At 47.2% G+C, this 26,244-nt stretch overlaps 6 protein-coding genes across 8 annotated transcripts in view; 3 read left to right on the top strand and 3 right to left on the bottom strand.

Annotated features, from left to right (window-relative positions):
* Positions 1–35: 35 nt before the first annotated feature.
* LOC132445724 (macrophage-capping protein-like) lies at positions 36–2,045 on the top strand (the record flags this gene model as incomplete). Its single annotated transcript, XM_060035840.1, has 5 exons — positions 36–224; positions 391–477; positions 604–736; positions 944–1,035; positions 1,384–2,045. Coding segments are annotated over 5 exons (567 nt in total), but the record flags the coding sequence as incomplete, so codon positions are not given.
* A 378-nt stretch (positions 2,046–2,423) lies between these two features.
* On the top strand, positions 2,424–9,251 carry si:dkey-219e21.2 (E3 ubiquitin-protein ligase TRIM39). Its single transcript, XM_060076780.1, has 10 exons — positions 2,424–3,034; positions 3,380–3,427; positions 3,678–3,799; positions 4,342–4,437; positions 5,703–5,831; positions 6,277–6,411; positions 6,599–6,727; positions 7,473–7,551; positions 7,657–7,683; positions 8,089–9,251. Exons 1-10 carry the CDS (start codon positions 3,025–3,027, stop codon positions 8,661–8,663), a joined length of 1,350 nt encoding a protein of 449 aa, XP_059932763.1. The 5' UTR covers positions 2,424–3,024; the 3' UTR covers positions 8,664–9,251.
* Positions 9,252–10,142: 891 nt separating this feature from the next.
* Positions 10,143–12,871, bottom strand: LOC132475604 (receptor-type tyrosine-protein phosphatase eta-like). Its single transcript, XM_060076832.1, has 5 exons — positions 12,704–12,871; positions 12,161–12,421; positions 11,716–11,976; positions 10,904–10,998; positions 10,143–10,774 (listed from the first exon to the last, which is right to left on the bottom strand). Exons 1-5 carry the CDS (start codon positions 12,801–12,803, stop codon positions 10,688–10,690), a joined length of 804 nt encoding a protein of 267 aa, XP_059932815.1. The 5' UTR covers positions 12,804–12,871; the 3' UTR covers positions 10,143–10,687.
* A 294-nt stretch (positions 12,872–13,165) lies between these two features.
* LOC132475564 (fibronectin-like) lies at positions 13,166–16,844 on the bottom strand. Of its 2 annotated transcripts, XM_060076768.1 has the most exons (6): positions 16,559–16,844; positions 16,347–16,435; positions 15,448–16,057; positions 14,954–15,199; positions 14,206–14,481; positions 13,166–13,590 (listed from the first exon to the last, which is right to left on the bottom strand). In XM_060076768.1, exons 1-6 carry the CDS (start codon positions 16,587–16,589, stop codon positions 13,280–13,282), a joined length of 1,563 nt encoding a protein of 520 aa, XP_059932751.1. In that variant the 5' UTR covers positions 16,590–16,844; the 3' UTR covers positions 13,166–13,279. The 2 variants fall into 2 exon arrangements, with proteins under 2 accessions (XP_059932751.1, XP_059932752.1); XM_060076769.1 differs by lacking the exon at positions 13,166–13,590 and having other exon boundaries at positions 13,644–14,481.
* Positions 16,845–16,984: 140 nt separating this feature from the next.
* tp53 (tumor protein p53) lies at positions 16,985–23,414 on the bottom strand. Of its 2 annotated transcripts, none has more exons than XM_060076805.1 (11): positions 23,253–23,414; positions 22,423–22,521; positions 22,033–22,084; positions 21,769–21,945; positions 20,003–20,177; positions 19,324–19,436; positions 19,038–19,147; positions 18,794–18,918; positions 18,589–18,683; positions 17,555–17,619; positions 16,985–17,309 (listed from the first exon to the last, which is right to left on the bottom strand). In XM_060076805.1, the coding sequence occupies exons 2-11, from the start codon at positions 22,494–22,496 to the stop codon at positions 17,225–17,227; spliced, it is 1,071 nt and encodes a 356-aa protein (XP_059932788.1). In that variant the 5' UTR covers positions 22,497–22,521; positions 23,253–23,414; the 3' UTR covers positions 16,985–17,224. The 2 variants fall into 2 exon arrangements, with proteins under 2 accessions (XP_059932788.1, XP_059932790.1); XM_060076807.1 differs by having other exon boundaries at positions 23,216–23,407.
* The window catches only part of LOC132475569 (solute carrier family 2, facilitated glucose transporter member 4-like), a 17,847-nt gene continuing 12,224 nt past the window's right edge, over positions 20,622–26,244 (top strand). The window contains exon 1 of the mRNA XM_060076774.1: positions 20,622–20,750. The gene's annotated coding sequence lies outside the window, so the exon portion shown is untranslated. The remainder of the gene's footprint in view (positions 20,751–26,244) is intronic.

The raw sequence follows: 26,244 nt of genomic DNA, 5'->3' as shown, positions 1-26,244 counted from the left end.
TGTGTTAATGGGTGCGCATGTTTGTTGATCCGTAAGTCACAGGGCTCTTCTTTGTCCGAACGGCCCTCCTGCAGACCATCCTGTCGTGGATCGGGTCCAAGGCCAACATCTTCGAGAAGCAGATGGTGCGGGAGATCGCCTCGCTGATCCGGGACACGGACCGCCACGGGAAGGCCCGCATCGTGGACATCAACGAGGGCGAGGAGACCCCGGAGATGCTGAAGGTAACCACGGTTACCGCGCCGTCGCCCAGCCGACGGCGAAGAAGGGAAAACGGCTTCCTTTCATTTCCTCTCTTTGGTCAAAGAAGCGCTACGTTCTGTGCTGCTGCTGCTGCTACAATCTGACCCTCTGCCTATTCTGAACCCACCCTATTCCCGTGATTGGCAGGTGCTCGGGCCAATGACGGAGCTTGGGGAAAGCACGCCGGAGGAGGACACCAAGGCAGATCGTTCCAACTCCGCCCATCTCCACAAGGTCTCTCTTCGCTCCGACCTCTTCCTTGTATAAAGATCTGTTTTCTACCGAGACGGAGAGAGGCACCGCAGAGTCCTGGGCCTATTGTTAGATAACTCTAATCATGTCACATATCGTGCTCCATAGGTCTCCGACGCCACGGGGTCGATGACCATGACCAAGGTGTCGGAGAAGTGTCCGCTGGACCGGGATCTGCTGGTGCGCGACGACTGCTTCATCCTGGACAACGGGGCCAACGGGAAGATCTTCGTCTGGAAAGGTGAGAGAAGGCTGCTCCAAAGTCCCCCTGCTGCCGTCCGTCGAGGACGTCATCGACCACGGTGTCAGCTGGACTGGAACACAAACCATCTCTTTCTCTTGGGTCTTTCTATGAGCTGGTCTCTTTCCTAGAGTTGTCTCCTATAGTCGTGAGTGATAATGATGCCCGCTGTTCCCTGACTCCTCCCTATTCCTGAATGATTGACAGGTAGTGGAGCCAATGCTGAGGAGAAGAGGGAGGCCCTAAAGATGGCGGATAACTTCATCCAACAGATGAACTACGACAGGATGAAGACGCAGGTATGCTTACTGCTGGGTCTTTGTTGTAAACACAATGATGCTGCATATCCCAAGCTTTCTTTGCTATAAAACTCTTGAATCAAAGATCTTCAATACACAGTCGCATCAGAACCACAAACACACACTTAAAACCCAACAAAGTGTTGATTGCGTCAGTAAGTCTGCAATAGCAGCTTGTCTATTATTCTTTCTGTCTGTCCTAATTCACCTTATTCATTAATTGACCAAAACTGATATCTGAATCTCAGCAGATTCTCAGCGGCTAAAACTCCCATTTACTCCATCAGCCTATAAAATGAACTAATTGCTGAAACGCTATACAAACTAAAAGGGTATTTTCCTTTTCAGGTGGAGATTCTACCGCAAGGACGAGAGACGATCATGTTCAAACAGTTCTTCAAGAATTGGAACTGATGCGAGGACAAGATGTACACAGTTTCACGCACTCATGAGCAGAATACCTGGAACCCAACTGTTACCAAATAACAACGGCGCCCCTTATCCATATCATGTTTTTTTTATATGTATATGAGTTCATGTTTGTGTATATATTTTGGTTAGACCGGTAGTGAACTCTGTGAATGAAGGCATCTGACACAGAGTTCTGCTTAACACATCATATCATTCATTAAAGCCCTGATTCAAAGATGCTAATCTTTTTATATTTTATCCGTTCAGCATGCATCTTCGAGGCTGTCAATCATTTTTATGAACGTGTTTGTTTTGGTGGGTTGAGGCTGCTCTCAGTTTCGGTTCAATATTGCCACGTATTCATGAATCCCTGTGAAAAGAATTATGTCAAGAAATTCATCGGTATAGAGTCAGTAAACAAAGAGCTGGTGCTGTTGCATCCTGATCGGCCTTTGATATCATTTAAGGGTATTCTCAAAGGTCTTATCTAGCCAAGATGACATTGGATGAAATAGTTGAGTTTTCTTTTGTACAATTTGTTAAGAGCATCACAGAAGTATTCTCCTGCAGAGAAATAATAAAACACAACAAACCACAAATAGGAAGCTTGTTGTTCTTGCATTTGCCACATCCTATGCGAAACGTTTATCATATTCTCAAGTATTAATCCTTATGTTACAAATATTATCTTATTTTAATGGCGATAATGAACTCTGACCACTGGGAGTGGTCGAGAGGGCAAGCCACTACAGCGATGACTAAACATACTAATTTCTAATGATACATGATCCACACCCTTTCATCTACCTGCTGAGCCTCAGTAACCCATCCACCCACTCATGCTCCAATCCAGCCACTCCACATCGTTGGGAGGCCCAAGGCAGAGGGGGGGCCCATGGCAATTTAAAAAAACTGATGGGCCCATCAGTACCTCTTGTATACAGGGCCCAGGATTTGGTGCAACGGCCCTGGATGTAAGCCTACATAACCAAGCGCTATCTTCGACTGCATAAAGGCGGCATGACCAGTGATCACACGATGACGTCTGGAGAAATAAAACATTTGGGTTTACGGTCAAAGATATTGTAGTGATATAAAGGACGATGTCAAAGCACTTCCCTGAAGGGGACAACACAGTAGGCATAAGGCCAAATGTGAGCGTCTTGGTCATTTAGTGTTAAATGGAGAGAGCAGACGAAATACGAGCACTGATTGATCCACAAGTGACGAGTTCATTGTGCTGATGTACACTCTGTGACGCCTGCATCTGCGTCACTTCAGGGAAGCCACTGAAAAAGCCGAAACTGTCATATCAATAGATAGCAGCACACGTACATATGCCCGTGACACAGGCATATAAGACGGCTGTATTCGATTATAGCTGCTGGATCTTGATCTTGATCTTGCCACCGAGTCCAGCTCATAAAAAGCAGAGTCCAAGGGTTGCTTCTGTTATAGGAAGGGGGCATAAAAAAGCTTGGATAGAAAGCGTTCGCTGTCCACTCCTTCCTACTGCCGGAGCGATCAGCACTCTCTCTCTCTCTCTCTCTCTCTCGCTCTTTCTCTCACTCTCTCAAAATGGAAGAAGGTAGGAGCATGTAGGACAGGAATATTGAGTTTTGACCAACTTCTTATTTTTTGTGTTGAAAGACAAACATTCTGACGTGTTGATCTTATTGCATAGCGATTACTTTTCATTTTTTGTTTAAGAAAGAAAGAACAACTGGTGTGTCTGCGTGTGTGCATGCGTGCGTGCTTGCAGTTCAATAATGCATAATAATAATAATAATTGTAAAATACAATGTAAAATATAAAAATACAGTTTTAAATACGAAACACACACTGTCATTTAGCTCATACTGTTACAATTTAAAGTATTCATTATGTTCTGCACATTTTGTTGCATTATAATGAAACGTGCATCATTTGACAGGAACAAAGCCAAACCATTTTGAGATGAAGAGCATTCTGAAGAAGAAGAGTAGGTTTTGACTTTACACTTCCATCCCGTACAGTAGCCAAAGATTGCCTGATTATGATCTAGAGATAACTGGCGGCGTGACTTAAAGCATTATCAATGTATGAGAGTTTATCATAGGTCATTCATATCAAGGCGGCCATTGTTAAACCCCATAGGCTTTGGGTATAAAAAAAATATTTATATTTTTTACTTTAAAACTTTTTTCAAATGAAAAAGAGTTTAATGCAACCTCTCACCTCCGCCCACTCAGACCTGAAGGGGGAGAACTCCACCCAGAGCAGCTCCATCGGGGCGGTGAGATGGCCCCAGAACGAGATGTACGTCCAGCAACACAGCTCCGCCCCCAGCCAAAAGACCTCCACACCTGCACAGGTACGCCACTGAACACGCACACACACACACACACACACACACACACACACACACACACACACACACACACACACACACACACACACACACACACACACACACACACACACACACACACACACACACGCACGCACGCACACACGCACACACACACACACGCACACACACACACACAATCATCGTCAATAGCTGCAATCGCACATCATATCTTTAGTCGTTCTAAATAGATTTTAAATCCAAATGTTTTTATGATTGGATACGATTTTTTATACATTTTCTATTTCTTTTATGGAAAGTCAGTGTGACATAAACGTCAAACGCAGTTCTACATTCCCCCCCGTATTTCATTTAATTAATTTAAAGTCATGTTCGGCCTTGTGGCTCAGTGGTCACCACTACTGCCTATCAGACTTTCCCTCAAGGTGTCCTCCAGGCCCTTGTCTCGGCCCCCCCAACCCGCCTCAGCCCTCTTTAGGGGGAACTGTTCATGAGCAGGGGGTTCTGGCTAAAGCCCCCCCCCCTGTGTGTGTGTCCTCCGGCAGAAACCCAGACAGAACGGCCTGAAGGACCTCCGCAGCCTGCAGGATTGTGTGGAGTTCATCAACGACTGGAAGGCCCAGGTGGACCACGTCTGCCAGGTAGGAACACCCCGCCCCCGAAACCGCTACCAGCCGGTTTCCAGGAGATTCAAGATTCGACAACTTATTTGTCATAACCACACACACGTGCACGGACACACCGCGTACAGCAAGATGGAGTTCAACAGTCATCGTTGACGGTTTACCAATCGAAGTGTTGAAACAAATCGCACAGTTTGATGTAATTGTATCAATAAAGTGGAAAGCTTTTGGCAAGCTCTCAATTTGAATCGGCCTCTGATCACTTCAAACTCCTTTATTTACACTGTAAGTGGTCCCACCTTCATTGGGATGGAAGCTTTACTTCAGTGACTGTGTCTAATGATACACATTTGTATTCAAGATTGAAAAAGGGGCACAAACGTTGACATACTCGTTGCTATGGGAAACTATGACAGGCCTTTCTGTTTGCGCATCGAGGGATGACATGGCATAATGGGGACATGACAGGGCATAACCGCGGAGACGACAGGGCATAACTGGAGGAGACGACAGGGCATACTGTAGAGAGGGCACTGATAAGAGTTGGGTTTACAGCCTGGCTGAATGACGGCTGCCGAAGCTTTGCGGAGCTGTAAACAACCCCGGGATAAAAAGGTCTACGGGCAGGACAGGCACTCCGAGAAACGATAGCCCATCTGGGAAAACTAAGGGAAAGTGTGGAAAATTAAAGGTTAAAGCACGAATACTTAAAAAACTCACAGAACAATTCACAAGCCTAAAGGTGCTAGGGGTGAGATTTAAGAGCATTCACTTTGGTATAATTTGTATATAAATGTAGATGTATAAATGAATGGTATGAATGCCATGGCCATGTGTCTGTTCTTAGGGAGAATATCTGAATATCATTTCTAGTTGACAGTGCATTGTGCAGCTTAAGTGTGGGTGCATTTCGATTTTAGGCCGCTCCCGGCTCATTCCTGACCAATCAGGTCGTCTCTGGCTCATACCTGACCAATCGGGGTGTCTCTGGCTCATTCCTGACCAATCGGGGTGTCTCTGGCTCATACCTGACCAATCGGGGTGTCTCTGGCTCATACCTGACCAATCGGGGTGTCTCTGGCTCATACCTGACCAATCGGGGTGTCTCTGGCTCATTCCTGACCAATCGGGGCGTCTCTTCCCATCTATCCTACCTGTGTGTGTGTGTCACAGGCAGCGATACTCCCTTGCATCTGTGACCCGCCAGGTTGGCGTCAGTGCGCCCAGTGAATCAGTGAGTGCATGACCATCAGTGACTCATGCTTGGTGTTTCTGTATCACAGCAGGGCAGCGGGCGACCAGAGGACGGCGGCGCCGGCAGCACGGCCGACGAAGGACGGGTGGAGCGCAGTTTGGAACAGAGCCGCCAACTCATCCTGGAATGGGCAGGCGAGCTCCGACACATCGACACGGTGAGGCCCGTGTACAACGCCGTTCTAATTAACAATCTCGCCAAACGACGGACCACCCTGTAAGATGCTAATTGTACAACTTCAGTTCATACATTTTTTTACTAAATATTACTGAGTGGGAATAACTGAGGTCTGAGCGGTCAGGAGAGTTGTAAAGGTTTTAGAAACATTTGATTGGGTTTCATAGGAGCAGGTGCGAGGGGCGTGGCCAGGCTGTGCAGCCAATAGAAAGCCTTCACTCTGCAAAAGGGTTTTCAGCCGGAAGTAGCAGACATCTTGTTTTACAGAGAATTTCCCAGGTTCATAAAAATAGCACAGAAACTTTTCAAATAAACGTATTACATTAACAGAGCTGCTCGGGGCTCAAAGAGTGATTTGGGGGTTTCCTCTCTTAGGACGTGACTGATGTGTAGGTGTAAACAAAACTCCCCCTCTGTGTGTTCAGCTGCTCAGGGACACGCCTACACCCACGCCGACGGCAACCAGGGCTGAGGAAGAGGAGGAGGAGGAGGAGGGGCCGAAGGAGGAGACTCAGATGAGGATCATGCGATGGGCAAAGGAGCTACAGGACGCCTCAGTGGTGAGGACTTAAAACTCAACACTCACTCAGACCCCGCCGTCCTCCCGAAGCCCACCGGTGACCGTTCATCCAGCAGCCTATTGGCTCGTGTGCGGTCAGGTGACCTGACGTTAGAAAGCTGTAGCTGCGATGAGCTTTTATTTTGAAAGGATGTCTGTCGGGGTAATAGCGTTGGTCGTGGTTCCAGATTTGCGGCATTGAGCGTGAGGAGCTGGGCCAGATGTTGAGGCTGCTTGGGCAGAGGAAGAGGAAGCTGGTCCACCTTCTTCCTCTGCTGGAGTTCATCACCTGGTCGCTGCTCAAGGAGGACCGCACGGTGAGACCCGCACGACAATGCACGGACATGCACACACGCACGCAGGTGCACACATGCATGAACACACAAACACACACTTTAAGGTCCTCTTAATTCAGTCTAAAACACACACACAAACCGCACTGTAAAAAAAAGGATACATTTTACTGTGCAGTCTGTGTGTGTGTTTTTGTAGAACTTATATAATTATTATAATATAAGAAAGGTTTCACTTGTTGACTTGAGATGAAGCAGTTGGGTGAAGGTTCAAAGAGAGCCCAGAATAGTGGTTGCCAGAGATAACAACATGTTGGATGTTATGTCATGGCTTCAGGCACCAATCCAACACCATGAGGGTGGACCCTTATCTCAATGGTTGTTAAACGATCCAACAAATAAGAGCGTTTACATAGGTTTTCTATTGATAAGAATAGCGTGCAGAGGTTTGTTAGAATCTGTGGATGAATCATTGAATCAAGTCACTGCTTACACTGCAAATGGTGATACATCATCTCCAATACAGACTGTCGACATATCATGCAATGCACTCAAAACGTAGAATCCTCTCTCACAACCTTTCAACATTGGACCAAAAGGTCAAAGGTTAAACACTGGGCAAGTGCCAACAGACCCTTACAGTCGATCAGAGGAGGGAAAAAGTTGACTCAGTCCAACGACCTACCTCAAAGGAGTTCTGTCTCCGTAACGACTTCTAGGACGGATATGACATATCCAAAAGGTTATAATAATTATTCATCCTTCACAGAAAATGATGCCGCAGTTCTGGTTGCTGGCCAAGCAGCGCAGCTGGGAAGCAGGGGTTGCCCGATACATCCCCAACTCAGGTGAGTGTTCGGTCACTGCAGACCAACACTTTGGTTCTTCTGACTTTCCATCCACGGTGCAGAGACCTGATGCTAGTTTTTCCCCGTTCCATTTTGACCTTTTAGTCTGGAGTTGGATCACCAGTGCCACAGGTAAGACGGAGCCACAAACCCATCGCACCTTTTGACACAGACACACTTAAACTGATGGGTGCATTATGTTCGGCGGCACCTACTTTATTCAACCCCTCTGATGCAAAGATGTATTGCATTGGATTGATTATCATGAGCCTGGAGTCGACAAATAGACAGCTTTTACTCATTTAATTTTGACCTGAGACCCTTTATTCACAAACCTTATTATCGTAGTGCATCTGTCCCTTCCCTGGGTTGCACCCATGAGTTTAGGATCCCCCCCCCCCAACCTCCCCACACACACACACTTTTAAAATAAAACAATTAAGTGAAAATGTTGATAATGACATTTGTCGAGGTGATAAGGTCTTATCACCTCGACAAATGCCGTTATCAAGCGATTGACTCCGCCCGCCCCCACAGCCGACGTCACCCTGGACCCCATGACCAACAACCCGTGGCTCCAGATCTCCGAGGACCAGCGGGGGGTCCAGGAGGGTCCCGCCCAGGCCCCGGACCTCCCCTACAGCCCGCAGCGCTTCACCGGCTGGCCGGGGGTCACGGGGTGGGAGGGCTACGGCCGCGGGCGCCACTACTGGCAGGTGGACATCGCCAACACCGGCGTCTGGCGGGTGGGCGTGACCGCCGTCGACGCCAAACGCCGCGGGCGCGTCCCCATGTCGCCGCGCCGCGGCTACTGGGCGCTGTGGCGGAGCGCGCAGCAGTTCTACGCCTGCACCGAGCCCGAGCCGACCCCGTTGCCCCTGGCGATGGCGCCGCGACACCTGGGCGTCTATCTGGACTACGAGGAGGGCCAGGTGTCGTTCTACAACGCCAAGAACCAGACGCACATCTTCACGTTCACGGGGAGCTTCCGGGGGAAGATGTACCCGCTGTTGGCGCCGCTGGACGGACGCACGCGGCTGGAGGTGCGGCCGCCGCCGCCGCCGCCGCCACAGCTGCCACGCAGGGGGTCCGTCATCGGGGAGCTGAAGTGAGGGAAGGCGGGTTCACCGGGAGAACGCCGGGATTGCGGTGAAAGGGAAGGGGACGCGAGGATCCGGGCGGTTCATGGATAACGCCTTGGGACACTTCGGGACTGCTTGGAGGCTATATGCTAGACTGGATTTTGCCGGGGACCACTTGGCGTGGAGTTTAGAGCTTCCTTCTCCAACACTGAATTGCTCGGAGACATTTTTTTTCCTGCTCGCTGAAGATTTTGAATCAAATTTCATGAAAGGCTAAATATCCGTTTGCTTTCAAGGAATCTTTTCTTGTCGATAGCGGAAGACCAAAGGCCGACAGGATTGTAGGTAGACGGCGATTAAAAAACATTTCTTTATAACACTGCTTTAATTTACGAATTTGTTATCTGGAAATGATCTGCACGTAGAATAATGTGGTAGCCTGTATGTGTATATATTTTTGGATAAACCAAACCACAAGTGGAACCAGCCAAAGTAAGCTAGATTTTGAAGGTATACAACCGAAAAAATCCCACCTCTCCCCTTGAACCTCCCACTCCCTCTCAATACGTGACTAGTTTCTGATCTTGCACAATGAGTGCACGGGCAGAGTGCGCACGGGTAGCCTAATGTAGAAAGGTGCCGAATCATCAGATAGGACAGGCTTAATCGTTGTAGATACCTGAGTTTATTTATTCGAGTGTTTGAATTTTGGATTGCTGTGATAACTTACAATCGCTGTACAGATATTGTCCAATAAAGCTGCATCTTATTTGTCAACAGATTGATGATTAAAAGATCAAAAGATTTAAATGATAGGCCAACACAAATACCCAACCTGAGGTCAAAGATATTTTCAGTTGGTTAGCTTGGGTCTTTGCTTTCCTTTAAAGGAGACATATCACACCACCAGGTGTGGGTGTGATTAGCCTCACAAGCCGTTTCGAAAATCTGCCCCATTTGACATCACTAGTGAGCGTGTCCAGGCTAATAAGGCTAATCACACTCACACCTGGTGGTATAATACGTCTCCTTTAATGAAAGGCAGTACCTTCATTATCCAGGTATATATCAGGCAGTTAGTAGGCCTATGTCATAACTGAGCAGGCAGGCAGGCACACAGATTGTTAAATCAAATAATCTAAGAAGTATAAAGAGTAAAGCTGCACGCGGTAAAAGCAATTATAACTTTAGAATCTAGACATTATGAGTTGCTGTCCTAATGTAATGGAAAGTTTGCATTCCATACTTTAATTGGTGAGCGGGCTCGAACAGAAGTATAATGCTGCCCTCCACCAGACATCTGGTGGAACTACAGTTGTATTCCTCAGGCGAAACCTGACCAAGAAATGATGCATCCAGTTTATGACATCACAGATCCACTTTGGAAATCATGAAGTCGTTGCCAATTTTTTTTTTTATTGTCAGACACTTTCAGACTTTTACCTGGTTCAGCTCGATTCAGGGGAAATTAGTAAGACATTATTGACCAAGAGTGACCATATAAGCAAATCTTGTTAAAATATGTATTTATTGTCAAATTATTGAATTGTCAGCCACTTACAAAGCTGATCTTTACAAAGTCCAATGCACCCAAGTCTTGTTTATCAACCTGGAATGATCTGTGTCCTGATCTACTGATAATCTGCTTAGTATCAACCAGACCCTCGGATCAAAACAAGTTGTTGTCTTGGTTTGTAATCATACAAGGGTCCGCCCGATGCAGGGAAAATAAAAGTACCAAAAAACGATTGCATCGATTTGATTGATTCCCTTGATTTGAGTGAAGGTGAGAGTTAGCGCGGCACTATTTTGCCAAAAGGATAAATACTGTCCCATGGTGGACATCCGATGGAACTATAGCTGTATTCTTTGTGAAAACGTACAAAATGATTTAGCAAGAAAACAAATAACAATTTAAAAATATGCATTTCTGGACCAATACGTTAAATGTGTACAATAATATATATAAATGGAAAATACTTTAACATTAGAGAACAAAGCAGTAAAATAGTCCACAACCGCATCAATTAAAACAAATAAAACCTTGATTTCTTTCACTGTGCAGTTTTGTCGAGAGGTGACGTCTTCCAGGCGAGTTTCCAGGACACTCCGTCCAACACTACACCGAACTCCTCCCTCAACTGAAACACATAAACGACGCAACTCAGGTTTGTCCAATAAGGACACTTGGGGTTTCATAGGCTAGAAATGGGGAAGCCCCGCCCTAAAGCCCCACTGTGATTGGATTGTACCTTCATGGCCTTTCATACCTTATTGAGTACCTCATCCTTGACGTCGCTTTCTTCGCAGTCTTGCCCTTTTGAAGAACACATCATGGACAGTGTGACTTCACTCTCGTTCCCGGCTGAGGACAAAGGAGGTGTACGACGGGCCGGTCATTTGCATGTCCGTGGTGTAATGTAAATACACGGCCGTGCCTTACTTCTGGATAGACGCTTGTTTTGTTTAAAGAACAGGTTGTAAAAAGGGGTCAAAACTAGCCTGGCTAGAGCCAAACTGTATTTTGACACACACACACACACACACGCCCACACGCCAATTGTATGCACACACACAGGCACCCACACAATCGCGTGAGCACACACATAGACACTCACACACACTCACACTCACGCACACACACACACACACACAGTAAAAAACGGGATGCAACTGAAAACGGTTGCACACGTTCATTTGTTTGATTTGTATTGTCGATAAATAAATAAATGACTAACAGCTCTGTACATTCCTATACATCTCTCCTTTATTTTAAAGTAACTTTACCACACACACACACACACACACACACACACACACACACACACACACACACACACACACACACACACACACACACACACACACACACACACACACACACACACACACACACACACACAAACAAACACACACAAACCAAGCACAGTTGAGCAGGAAGAACTCCAAATATTCAAAACAAAAATAAAAGGGTCTGGCTAAAACAAACAACATCGAACCCTATGTGTTGGTGCGTGCGTGCGTGCGTGCGTGCGTGCGTGCGTGCGTGCGTGCGTGCGTGCGTGCTTCCCGGCTGACTCACGTGTGTATTCTGTGTAGTCGGCTGGTTCGCTCTCCATGGTGCCGGAGACGGTGATCACCTGGAACAGGTAGCGGGTGCCCGGGCGCAGGGGCCCCACATTGAGCTGGCCCCCGGTGAGGTTGAAATCTCCGAGGTGGTTCCAGAATCTGCCGTCGTACTTGACCCGGAACCTAGTGGTTGGGGCGGTTTGGGGCGCCGTCCACGTCAGGGTGCCGTTGCTGCCTTGAAAGGTGATTTTGAGGTCCTGCGCCATGACCGGTTCTAGATGCACACACACCCACACGCACACGCACACACACACACACACACACACACACACACACACACACACACACACACAAGCACAAATGTGATCGATGTTACAAAGGATTTGTCGCAAATCGGGTGAAACGTTGGAGTGTCCATCAAGACGTCTGACTGACTGACAGACCGACAGATGACTCACGGGTGTAGGTGCTGCCGACGGTCGGCTCGCTGCTGAGGTCCCCGGCGTGGGTGGTGACGGTCACCTCGTACTGGGCGGCGGCGTACAGCATGGGCAGGGTCAGGAGGCGTTCGGTGGTGTTGTAGTGGGTGGCGTTCACCGTGGAGTTGTGCAGCCAGACGGACACGCTGAAGTAATTGTAGGAGCCGTTGGGGGCATCCCAGCTGGCCGTGATGGTGGTCTCACTGGCGTTCAAGACCAGGTTGCGGGCGGGGTCTGGAACTGGGGGGGGGGCCGGGGGGGGGGAGACCAGAGGGGGAGACAAGAGGAGGGAGACCGGGTTGGGGGGGACCGGGGGAAGTGGGGGTTGTTTAACACCAATCTGAACCGAGCGGACAATGAGCTACTGCTACGCAAATCATATCATCTCAATCCGTTTAAAAAAAAAAAAAAAAAAAACAGAACCAAAAGAGAGGCGGGCCCAATTCAGGGAAAAGGTTTTTCATTCGAAAAATTTTCATTTCGAAAAAAAAAGACCCGTATGGACGCGTCCCCCCCACCCACCGATGAAGCTGTCGATGGAGGCCGCGTCCCCCTTCAGAGACTCATACAGCGTCCGGACCGTCAGCCTCACATTGGTGCCAGGAGGCAGTGAGTGCACCATCGCCTGCTTCTCGGAGGAGTTCACGGTTTGGTTGCAGAACACGCTGTAGGGGGGGGGACACAGAGACCAACCAACAGGGGTTCAAACCTCCACAGCGTGGGCATTCGTCGCATGCCTACCGACGCTCATGCACACCGGTGTGGGGGCAGTGCAAGCTCAACGTGGAGCTCTCCAAGGGGGTGTGCACGGAGGGACATGAAGGAACAACGCACGACTATGAAACGAGAAGGGGGAGGGGGGTGTATAAACATCAAGAAATGTGTTTGTATGTGTGTTAATATGGATTTCTCTGTGTTTGGGTGTCGTTTTTTACATGCTAGGGATGCATTTAAAAATAATAATAATAATAATATGTGATCACAAGAAAATTAAAAATCTTGTCAAATAAACGTACACATATGTTTATGGGTGTCATGAAAGAGAATCAAAAGCTGTGGGAGCAAATCCGTATTACAACTATAAAGAGTCCTTCTACATTATCGAAGAACTTCTCTGCCATGGGGCATCACAAAGTCCAGAAATAAAGATACACGCAATCTTAATCGACGGAAGTTTGACGACGCACGATTAAAAATAGGCCTGGATTTTTGAGCTAAGTTGAATTCACACGTTATATTCACACACACACACAGAGAAGAAAAGAAAAGTGGACTGTGAGAATACTTTTTGGCTTGGATATCCTTAGCAACCACAAGGTATCCTTGGGCGGAGCCCTCGTGGACCCATCTGAGAACCAGAGAGCTGTTGGTGATGTCTGAAACGTTGAGGTCAGTCACCATGCTGGGCCCTGAGAGAGAGAGAGAGAGAGAGAGAGAGAGAGAGAGAGAGAGAGAGAGAGAGAGAGAGAGAGAGAGAGAGGGGGGGGGGGGGGAACCATCCGATCAAAACTCCCCTCATTTTCAGAGGAGAACTCGGAACGAGGGATCCGTCGTTCCTCTTTCTAGCTGTTAGGAGTGTGAGTCTGCAGAATGAGTGCCCGTGGAACCCTTTCAAACTGCGACTGTGAATAAGCGAAAATCGACATCACATCCAACCCAAATTCTGAAGCCCTGATAAAAGCACAATGTGCTTAGCATCACAAGTCAGCTTTTGGGGCTACAATGTCGTTTTTTAACCAAGGAATGGGCGTTAGAATAAAAGTTATAACATTCATAAATTTGATATAAAATTATAAAAACAGAACATATCCTTGTCTCTAATAATTCTAACAAACTTCGTCTTTCCGAGTCTATTTGAATTGAAACTAGGTGTGGCTGCGCTTGCAGTCTTTTTGCATTCGCAACCACTCCCTACTATGATGGGGAGACTCCGGCGGTTCTCGTCCCGACTCAACGAGAGGCCTTGGAGGAAAGGGGCCCGTCGCCATGACGACCCCGAGGGAGGCGGCAGTCGGCGGACTCACTGGTGAGCACGGTGATACTGGCATTCTCGCTCTCCACGTCCCCGGTGACGCTCAGCACGTACACCGTGTACTTATTGCCGGGGGTCAAATCCTTGACCACCGCTTCTTCCTTGTCGGGATAATAATTGCACGGATCCGTCACGTCACGGATCCGTCTTTCTTTCTTTTCGACCCTCACGCAGTAGCGTTCCAGGTCGCCCACGGGCCGTTCCCAGCGCAGGGCCGCGGAGGTCTCCGTGTTGTTCTCGACGGTGAGGTTGTACGGCGTCTCCGGCTCTAAAGAGGAGAGCGTGATTAACATGTTAAACGGATGTTTCTAATAAAATGTTTATTTACGCCCTGCGTCGGCAGACCTTGTTGCTCCGTAATGATTTCGAAGCGAGCGTTTTTGAAGAATAACCTCTGAGGAGATCCTTGACTTATTATTGGTAGGCCTACTTATTATTATATATATTATTGGTTATTGACTAAAGCAGTGTCGTAGCAGTCTGCATTTATTACTTGTTTGATGCAATGTAATATTATTGAGATTGCATTCAAGTGTTATTAATAGTTCAAGCTTTTAGGTCATTCCGCTGTCTAGATGTGCACAAAAAGTATGGTTCGATGTTGTGATAACTTTAAAAGAAAAGCATTTGGCTCCACATTTGAGCCAAATACATAGTCTTGAATGAAAAAACTCATAAACAGCATTTGCAAAAAAAATGACTATAAAACATTCGTTATTGGATACGAGGAATTAACTCACTGGTGATGAAAGAAATATTCTGCGAGTTCAGTTCCCGGTCGCACTTCACCGCGAACACTCGCACTTCATATTTGGTGCCTGGGGTCATGTTGGAGATTTGATAGGGCGAACTATCGACGCTAACGTTCAGGGAACCACCCCCATGCACTTCCACGCGGTAGCTGCTTATAATCCCAGACGGGGTCTCCCAGCTCAGCGTCGCGGTTGTGGCGTCGCGGTCAACCGAGGCGATGCCATAGTAGCGGTCTAAGGTGGATATGAAAGACACATGTCAAATATATTACTGATTAACTATCAATATCCCCCATATCAATGGCGGATAGAAAGATTAAGTGTGAGTGTGTATGTGTGTGTGTGTGGTGGGGGGGGGGGGGGGTATGTAAACAAAGAGAAGTGGCCCAGTGATCAAGTATAAACACAGATAAACCCAATACCCTTATTTCTTTATTTTCTAATAAAATGACATGTATTTTTAAGAGCGAGATTATCCTTACCATCATAGCAGATATAAGGCAACTCTGTATTGCAGTCTTCCTCCACCCAGGGTCCGAAGTGGTGCATGGCCACACAGTCCTCTCTGACGTATTGCGGCGTCGTTAGGAAAGTCATATCAGAGTAATAAGTTTGCGTAAAGCTACTGGTTTCACCTGAGGCCGTTCCAGTGAAGCCACTGCTACTGGTTTCAGGGAGGGCAGTGTTGGTTAAAGCTGTCTGTAGAGAATCACCTGAGGCCGTTCCAGTGAAGCCACTGCTACTGGTTTCAGGGAGGGCAGTGTTGGTTAAAGCTTTCTTTTGAGTATCACCTGAGGCCGTTCCAGTGAAGCCACTGCTACTGGTTTCAGGAAGGCCTTTGGTGGTTAAAGTAGTCTTTCGAGTATCAACGGTGGGAGCAGCGATAGTGGTGCAGGGCTCCACAACAGGGGGCGGGGGTTTCACGGGGTACCAGTTCTGGAAGGTGATGGGGTCCCCGTTGGCCCAGGCAGACCACGGCGCATCAGTCTCGTTGAACGTCTCGCGGAGACCGATCCACTGCGGGCTCTTGGCCCCCTCTACCAGAGGGAGGCTGTTGTCGTAGCTCATCGTCACCAGGTCCTTGTAGCACACCTGAGGGAGCCAGAGGGCCGAGAAATCGGTGGTCATTCATGCGCATTCGACACTGGGTTCCAGTTCATATTGCAGCGTTTTTTGGAAGATAATATCCCCTTCATCTTTTGTAAAAAAATAAACTATTAATGTTGCCCCAATTACAACAATTCATCATTTGTGAAACACACCAGAGAAAGGAAAAGGCATATTGTCATTAACCTTAATGATGACGTTTCCAGGTAAATCAACATCTGATGTATTAACCTCATTTTCACTGACTTATTTATTTTAGAGGTCTATGCGGTACCTGGCAATGTTGCCTCGCCTCAGCCCAGGAGGCATTTCTGGACTGGTGGAAGAACTGTCTCTCGGACCAACACGGCAACAGCAGTGGAGCTAATATATGTATCAAATATAAATATTTGTATTGAAAATAGGTCCCTCATTAGTACAGCACGTATACAGCAACAATTTGAATATATGATTCGACAAACGGCCGTTTTCGGATCCCAAACTTACCGATAATAAAAAGTATGGAGACTTTATCCATCTTGGCTGCTCAGGCCGGTCAAAGTACCCACGGTTTCAATCCTATCCCAGCCTTGTATGATTCAGCATCCGACTTGATTAACAAAATAATATTAAGCCGCTTGCACGAATGAACGCCGAATGAGTCTGGTTGGCTGAACAATGTGGTATTCATGTTGTACAGCTTGGTATTAAGATCACAGTCTGCCTGGTTTTGCATTGGTCCCGCCAACATGCAAAGCAGCAAGGGGAAATAACGTGCTAATGATCTGCAGTTTGTGGCCGGTCCCAACATCTAGCGCTTCCAAAGGTCACACACCATGTATACATCATTTGAAAGATACCTTTCTTGGTAGGCAAATAAAACAAGGGGTAATGCAGCGCACATAACAGAACAAAGAACAAACAGTTTAGTTATTTAAATTGTTTTTTTATTATGGCCTCTTATAAAAACGAAATAAAAAAGAATTAGTATCAAGAAAGAAAAAATACATGAAAAATAAAATACATTGTATATAAAACTATATGCTGAAAAATAAGCTATGAAAAAAAATAAAAAATAGGAATGACAAAAGAAAAGTGTAGAAAATAACAGGGTTCGCTGTGGCAGTGTTATGTTGGACGTACACATTTCTTTAAAGAACACTCCGGGGGCCCTCAGTCGGTCCCCTCGTCTGTCCGGTCCCCCAGCCGTCTCTTTCCCCGCGACGGCCCCCCTTGGACCTCCTGCTTCACTTTCATCCTAAAACAAACCGAACAGGGATGGATGAACAACTAGTCCTCCGTCTCGGTAGAAGACGTGGTTAGACATCACGGCTGCCTGCCCCATAAGAGCGACCACACATTCGTCGCCTTGCACTTGTGATTGGCCCTTTGCCATGTTTTCATCGGCTGGAAACGAACCACCGGATAATGTGATGATAAGGGCGAGTTGCAGCACCTGGTGGGGGGCCGACATGTGCTTCAGCGGTCCCCGTTGCTACTTACCTCTCCTGCAGCGCGAGCGCGTCGTTGATCTGCTTCAGGACCTCGTATCTCTTACGGCCAACGACCTGTCAAACACACACAGGAACCACACATGATCGGGTCGGTCGGTGCACGCAGAGTACACACGGGGTACGTGTGGACGCACACCGAGGTGTGCGTCCACACGTACCCCGTGTGTACTCTGCGTGTAAACAGTTCGCACCTGGTCTCACAACACCCAGCACATTGCCAAGAAGTCTCAGCTGTGCGGCTGTACTTAAGAAAGCTGAGGAAATTTGGACTGTCATCAAAACTCCTCAGCAACTTCTACAGGTGTACAGTGGAGAGCCTCCTGAGCAACTCCATCACAGCGGGGTTTGGAAACTGCACGGTACAGGAAAGGAAGGCTCTCCAACGCGTGATTAAAACTACACAATACAACTGTGGAGCAGCCTTCGCATCACTTCAAGACATTTACAACACCCGGGTTACAAAGAGGGCACACAACAACATCACCAAGGACACTGCACACCCCCAGCACACACTGTTCACCCTGCTACCATCTGGCAGACGCTACAGGTGCATGAAAGCCAGAACAACCTGACTTAAAGGCTGCTGAATGACTATCAAACACTGATGACACTCTGTGTTTGCACTATATTCAATACTGTGAACTGTATTTATTTTCAACTGTGAGCTTCATTTGCACTATGTACTTATCTACTAATAATATTCAACATCCAATTTATATATTCAAAAACGTCTATGTTTCAGTGTCTTTCAGGGCCTTCTGCTGTATGCGAACATTCCACATGCTAAACAGCACCTTATATTTAACTGTTTTTGTTTAACTAAATTCTGCTCTTTGTACGATATCTTTAGTAGTTTAGTTTATTTATCTACTTTTATTTCAAGTATAATTTGTGTGAAGGGAACTTGCAAATTAAGAATTTCATTGCCCAGTGTAAACCTTGTTTCCATTGTGTATAGGACAATAAACAATGGTGTATCTTGTACCTCGTGGTACTAGCGGTGTGAGTGTGTGGGGAGCTCACCTGTAGCACAAACACCTCCTTATCCTCCTCTTCAGCGCTGGAGGCGGACAGGACCCTCTTGGGCGGGGCCGCGGCGGCCGGAGCGGGGGGGCTCTCTGAGGAGACGACGGCACACATCACCACATGGTCACCAGGCGTACAAAGCAGAGAGAGCGAGAGTGGGGGGGGGGGGGGGGGGGGGGAGACCGTCACGCCGGATACGCACTTCTTTTTTTGGTGGGCTTGGATCCCTCCGTCTTCTTCTCCACGTTGCCCTCCTCCGTCTTGCGGTCGCGCCCGGGACAGGCGCAGACACGCACCTCGAAGCAACGCCGGCCGAGAACATGCCCCCTGTGGAGAGACCGGGAGGGAGGGAGGGAGGGAGGGAGGGGGGGGTGGTTAGAGAGCGCTACTGGGTTCCCACGCGGGCCCCCAGGCTACTGGCCCCAGAGGAGAGGCGGTGGACTCACTCAGAGGACTCCAGGGTCAGGATGGTCAGGATGGCTCTCCGGTTCATCCCTCCCATGCAGGAGCTGTTGCACATGAAGTTCAGCAGGAGCGTCGTGTGCCCAGAGCCCAGCTGTGTGGAGAGGAAGAGCACCGTCAAACCACACACACACACACACACACACACACACACACACACACACACACACACACACACACACACACACACACACACACACACACACACACACACACACACACACACACACACACACACACACACACACACACACACACACACCCACCCACCTGGGGGGCCTCGTAGGGCAGGGTCACACTCTGCCGCTTGGTGTTGGGGTCCTCCATGTACTGAGCCCGCTGGCTCCCCTCCACGCGGATCAGGTGACTGCGATGTTCCACCGCTAAACACAAAGACCCACGCGAAACCACACACACACACACACACACACACACACACAGAGACAGTGAACCCCACATAATACTGGTGCAGAGTGGTCGTCGTTACACACACACACACTTAATTTTTCTACGTTTGCATACCAACGCAGGTCAGTGTGCACGATGAGAGGCAGCGCTCAGCACTCGGCCACTTACACCTAGACAGGCAGAGGATGGCAGACGCACGCGTACGCAGGACTCGCATGCGCCGCTGGTGTGACAGGGAGAGCCCGCCACACTTCTGCGGTGAAACGGCCAGCAGGGCTGGCCCCCGAAGCGTCCGTGGAGGACGGAGAGCCGAGGGGTCCACACACCCTCACGAAAGAACCGTTTTGAAATAAGATTAACCTTTTTTATTTAGCGTTTCATTTATTCGATCCGTCGGTCAATAAAAAAAAACCTTTGACAAACGCCTTCTAGCCCCAAAGCCTCCAAGTCCCCGGCAGCACAAGATTAAACTAATAACATTATTTCCCCCCCCGCTAGGCAAACCCATGGCTCCGCCGCCCTCTGCCGCTCTCCGCCTCACCGTCCTCCTTCAGGTGGTGGGGGCACCGCCGCACCACGTCCGCCACATGCTCCGTCTTTTTGTAGACGGCCGTGGCCCTCAGGATGGCCCCCGGGGGAGGGGCCCCGTCCACCAGGACCTCCACCGGACACGTCTTGGCGAGCTGGCAGAACAGCTTGTTCAGCGAGACCGAGTACTGAAGCGCCGCAGCCGAAAAACAAAAGAAAGATGAGTCAATGCGTCTTCGTGACCTTCAGTGCCGAGACCAGAGGAGACGGTGGAGACCGGACGAATCCAAAAGGCGGCTCCAGCAGACAAAGTTAAAAAATAAAAAAATGTACACGTTTATCATTCAGATGCTTACCATGCCCTGGTAGTGGGGCCAGCTGTAGGAAGAAGACTGTGGGGGGCTTTCAGCACTCTCTACCTAGCTATGGGTCGAGTTTAACTCCATGTGGACTGGAGCAGGGGGACATGCCCTGTCATGTCAGTACATGGTGCTGCAAGAAGCCGGCAACACTTCCAGTGAGTCAGGGGGAGGGGGGAAGCGATGGTTGGGGGCGGTAGTTAAAATGCAACCACAGCCTAACCTTTACCCACGCTGACCAATGGGGTGACTCGTAAGGGTGTGTCACCGTGGAAACCGTACAGCCATTGGCTTTGAGTGACATCTAGGCCATATGTTTGAGCAAACCCCACACAATGAATGAGTTCAACTTGAATGCTCCCATGAAGGATCCAAAAAGTGCACTTTTAACACAACTTCAAGGTAAGACTTTTACTATAATTAAGCTTTTAGAACCTTATAATATCTTTTTTTTTTTTTTTTTTTTTTAATATATAAACATAAATGTTTCTAAATGAAACACCTTGTTAAGACTACGAGAACTAGCCCATAGGAATCATGGACGTTAACAGGGTTTGTGGAATCTAAACTTGTGATAAGTTTGGAACCCTTTCTCCAGGGTGGAGTGTACTTCAGGTCTGCGGCAGGACCATCCATTGTTCTCCTAGTCACTATTCGTTCTACACCGCCCTCCACAAAAGGGAACAGACCGCGTCAGCTGGGTTCCAAAATACTGTCCGGTCAAACATTAATAAAGTCAATTATTAATATAACATTAGGAAAGAGTTCTTTGGATATTCACATTGTGGCATTTTAGACCAGATAGTTAAAGAACAAGGGGGCTTTAACTGGTCTTATGTCTCGGCTAGAGTAGGCCGGCAATGTCAGAGGACTCGACTGCCACACCGAGCTGGTCCGGTTGAAGACTAGGGCTGGGACGATATTAAAACGTTACGAAATGCTTTGTTGAGACGAAGAAATGGTTCCGTTTTCTTCATACTTTATTTATGGACCTTAAAAATATATATACTAAGAAAAACTTTTTGTTATTGCCATTATGACAAGATGATTAGTCTATACCATGTTACTATAAACACATGGCGTCTACAATTTCATAAGAATGGAAATGTAGGGCAAATGGCATTGTTTTGCATATTTTGTGTCTTTAGAATAAACGACAACATTTTTTCAGTCAAACATTTTCTTGATTCAAGTTTTGTTCAAAATATCGTCATAACATCGAATCGTGAACCCAGTATCGTGTATCGTTTCGAATCGTGAGCTGGGTGAATCGTCACACCCCTCGTGAAGCCACGTCAAAGCCTCCACTCAACATTTATCCTCATCGCTGAGTCTCTGATCCGCAGCCAGTAAGCGTACACTACACTGATCCCCGACCGGAAACCAGCCCTCCGGGCGAATGAGGAGGATGGATACTCACTGTGGAGGTAACAGATTTCGCCGTTCCAGAGTTCTGGAAGCGGATGTGAAAGCCGTACTCTCCGGCATAGTCAGAGGTGGTGGGCACGGTGGGGGCCGCATGCGTGGGGGGAGCGTCGGGCGCGGCAGGGGGGTCTAGGAAGAGGTCCCCCACATTGATGGAGGAGTCTGGCATGAGCTGTGAAAAGAGAACGATCTTCACTTTTCCATGTTTACGGCTAACAGAGCGTTGGGGGGAGTTCATTAATTAACCGAGTGGACTTACGTCAAACCAGCTACCAGGAGTGGGGTCCAGGCATTCCTGAAGGGTTGCCGGCCTGGGGGGGGGGGGGGGGGGGAATGGTAAACACATAAATTAATGCAAATGTGATTGATAATCATTTAGAATATCCACATCAGGATGTGGAACGGGAAAATTGTTGCTTGGAGCATCGTTTTATTTTACCCAACAAGTGTATTTGGAGAGTTCTTCAATGACGGGATAAATCAATGCAGTGTGATATCCTACAACTTATATATTCAGTGTCGGCGAAGAATCAAACTAGTGGTTTTGTTTTGGGGCAGGTGGAGGCAGAATAAACTGTTATCAGTTGAATTGTCAAGTGCTTGTCTGGAATCATTTCCTCAAGTATTGTAGCGTCTCGTGTTGACTTACACACTCTCCCAAAAGGCCTGGAATGAGTCCTGGCGCAGGGGAAGACTCAAGACCTCGTCCTCCACAACATCCATAATGTGCAGTAGTCAGGTCCCGAGGCTGAGACGTACAACAGTTTCAGTTAGACCGCGACCCGACACCGCCACACAAATTGACATGTCATATGCTGTTTGTGACGCAACAACAATGCATACAAATAAACATCCTCTGAAACGTTGAAAAAGACACAAATCAACACGTTGTAAACGAAATCGAATTCAATCGATATTGGAATATATACTATAACTGCAGTTATATAATGTATTTCAGTCAGCAGTGAACCAAGGATCCAAGATTTAGGCCATGAGCCTTACGTTGGCAACACTGAATACACATATATTAGCAGACAAACTCCGACAGTCATTCATTATCAAAAACGACACACATAAAACCATCACAATAGGACCCAAGAGGTTCATGCAGGGGACCAAAACAACGACCTGTCCTTCAGGAAGCTAACCAAACAACAGAATAGCTAGCGCGCAGCCTTAAAGGCCTACCGGAAACCGATTGGATTATTAACAACTGGCTCTCAAAGTTTGTATTATTGTTCGTTTTCTGAATCGAGATATGGAGTTGCAGTCTTCGTCTGTGATTTATTCGTGAAAAGGTCCTGGAAAATATAAATTACTAAGCCGAGAAACTCCAAGGCGTGCATGCTAAGGAAGCTAACGCGTGGTAAACGTCGGGTAAACGTGGAGGAATTCCCACAACTTTTCCCTCAATGGAGAGACGTTCGGCGGAATGTGTTCACCCAGACAGGGGATAATGACATGAAATAAAAACGCTACCTCAGACCCCTCAATCCGGCGTGGAGGATGTGAGTCAGCCGTCAAGTGTGATTCAACGCAGTCAGCTGCAATTCACAATATTATGGACGACGAGCGAACACGTTGGAGGATGGGGGTCGAGTTGGGGATTCCCGAAAAACATGAATGGGAGGAGCAACGTGGCGACCAATCACAGCGCCCCTTTTGTTGGGTTTAAAAAAAGGAAATGGCGAATTTCACGATTGGAAGGCCATGCAACAAATCAGCGCTGTCATCAAAATGGCTGCAGAAAGTTAAAGTGGGAAAAGTGAAGTTCTCGGTCCCTGAAGTATTCACCTCACCACGGAAGAACATGCATTAGGGGAAGTCTGTATTCCCCACTATCAGCGATCATTATTTAATGATTATTGAAAATACCAATTACTATTGCTGTCAAAATAACCTACACTGAAGTGTTTGGATTTCACTAAGTGTTACTATATATTGCATTTTGTAGCAATAATAAATAATAATAATAATACAATTAAAATAAATAGTACAAATAATAATTTCGAGGAAAAAATGAATATATTCTTGAGATTAACAATTACAATAACTATAACCATGAATTACAGTGATTTTTAGATGAATAGTAAAAGTAAAAATAGTTTCGATTATCAATAATAACTCACAAAACGATGTAAAGGACTACTTCCACTTCAACCTACAATAATAATACAAATAATAATATTATTATTACAAATAGTAACCATATTAATGATCGTGTTAATTATTATTATGATTATATTGCTATTATCATAAAATATGATGGAGGAATGTGAGGAGTACATTGCCCTCTAGTGGTGTCCTTAACCATCTCTAATACTTAAACTTAACCATTTCTCACCTAACCCCTAAACTTAACCAGCCAACGATCTAAATCAAGCCATTTATTAATGTAGGTCTATACTTAAGTTATTTGCAACGCCATCCTAGGAAAGATGTACTCTCCTTTGCCGGTGTCTTAAAGGCAAAGGTCCTAGAACTGCGGTCCTGAAAATGCAGCCTCTGGTATTGCAGGAACAGACGATATCGTGTCAGAGACTGCTGCGGCCTCCGTACGTAGACCTACCGTCTCTGTGAACTGCCGAGCGGTGGTCGGTGCCTCTTTTGGCCGCGTGACCTTTGAATGAATGCGCTGTTGGCGTTCAGTGGGTTCATTATGAACTTGATCCCAGTAGCACCACCTCCACCACCGCTTATAGACTAAAGAATAAAGTCCCATTCACCCTGTAGGGAGGACAGAGGGTTGTATGTATCGCTTGCAACATTACATTATGTTACATTTATTCTACTGACACCTTTGTGCAATATAAAGTAAGTGCATTAAAAAATGGAGATACACTAAAGAAAAATGCAGAGTACGTAAAAATTCACAATATAAGTAAAGCAACAGGTTTTAAGTGCTACAATATAGAAACAAGAGACAGATACAGAGATAGAAAGAGGTGGATTCGTTTTTCACGAAAACTTTCCCAAGAGGTAACACCCAATCCTCTAATACAATACGATCCTACTTAGTTTCATTCGCGATTCATAATCATTATGTGTTTGTGTTACATCCCAGCCGACATAAGTGAATCAACCCATCTGGGTTTAAATCCTATCAATTTAACTCAATACAAACTTTATTGCAGACTCAAGGGAGGTCCTTAATAGACCCGTTTCTGAAACATCAATCCAAGTTAATAGGTTGCAATTGCTACAGTGGCTACTGTATCTCACATCTTAAAATGCCCACACCATCCAGGAGCTCAGGTATTTCTAGGGTGGACAAATAGAAGTATATTCACAACTGTCCTCAACTTATTTAAGGTCGCACCATGGCTCAAACCCTTGCCTTGGAGGTTAGATTCAGCGTGTATGGATTGTGACGAAGTTGACCCTCAAATCAACATGTCTTTAGCTATAAGATTTACTGCAAGCAGCGCACAAAATAAACAATGCCAGCTGAGCCCCTAGACACACAAACACACACACACACACACACACACACACACACACACACACACACACACACACTGACACGCCCACACGCGCACACATGCACCCACACACGCACACACACACACACTTGCTATTTACAGGGTAACGATATTTTTATCATCCTCTTTGGTCACCCAAGTTAATAACACACGACAGTCACATGCTGTGTGGTGGCGTGATTCATGTGGAGGGTTACAGTAGCATGTGTGCCTCGCCAGGCCTGGAACAACAGAAGTGACATTTGAACAGCGTTGCATGGAGTTAATGCTGTTTATTTTAGGAGGAGGAGGAGGAGGAGGAGGAGGAGGAGGTGTTAAGTTGCGAGGGAAAGCAGGCCTGTGTGTGTGATGGCACAACAACGATGCTGTGTTTTGGATCCACTTGTTGTTATTATGATGACCTTTTTGCTAAGACAGCAGTTTGACTATGGTGGTGCGTTGTCTTCTTCCCTATTGGCTGTGCTACCTATACCAGACTCATTTGTATTGACATAGATGCAGAGGTAAAATGGCACCCCATGGGCCTTATTAACCTAAAGAGGACATCTTGGTTCTGTCTGGGCTCTGCTCGCTAGTTGGACGGCGAGTGTTTGCAATCAAGATGGCCTCTCTAGGTGATTAAGGGCCAGGGCCCAGGGTAACTCTAATGAAACACGCACTGCTCTGATGGTGGACAGAGGGGTTCTCACAGTGGGCTTTGGGTTCCGGTTCCGTTTCCGGTCTGGATTTATCCGTCTACTACGGTGCAAATTGGCGAAATCAGAACACATAGGAGAGGGTAATGGGGGAGGGGGGGAGGGAGGGAGGAAGGGGGGGAGGGGGGGGGGGCTGGCATGCAGAGAGCGGGTGGCGTGAGACAGCGAGTGACGTGTGCAGAGGGAGGCACCGGGCGGTGGGGGTGGGTAGGTGACACCAGGGCAGGGTCATTGAGGGATGCTGAGAAAGCGGAAGCAGCTTGTGTACCTCGTGGGCAGCGCCCGACCAATGAC

Source organism: Gadus macrocephalus, chromosome 17 (genome assembly GCF_031168955.1).
Source record: "Gadus macrocephalus chromosome 17, ASM3116895v1".
NCBI lineage: Eukaryota > Metazoa > Chordata > Actinopteri > Gadiformes > Gadidae > Gadus > Gadus macrocephalus.
Note: the sequence above shows the minus strand (reverse complement) of the source record. Positions and strands in the feature narration are given on the sequence as shown.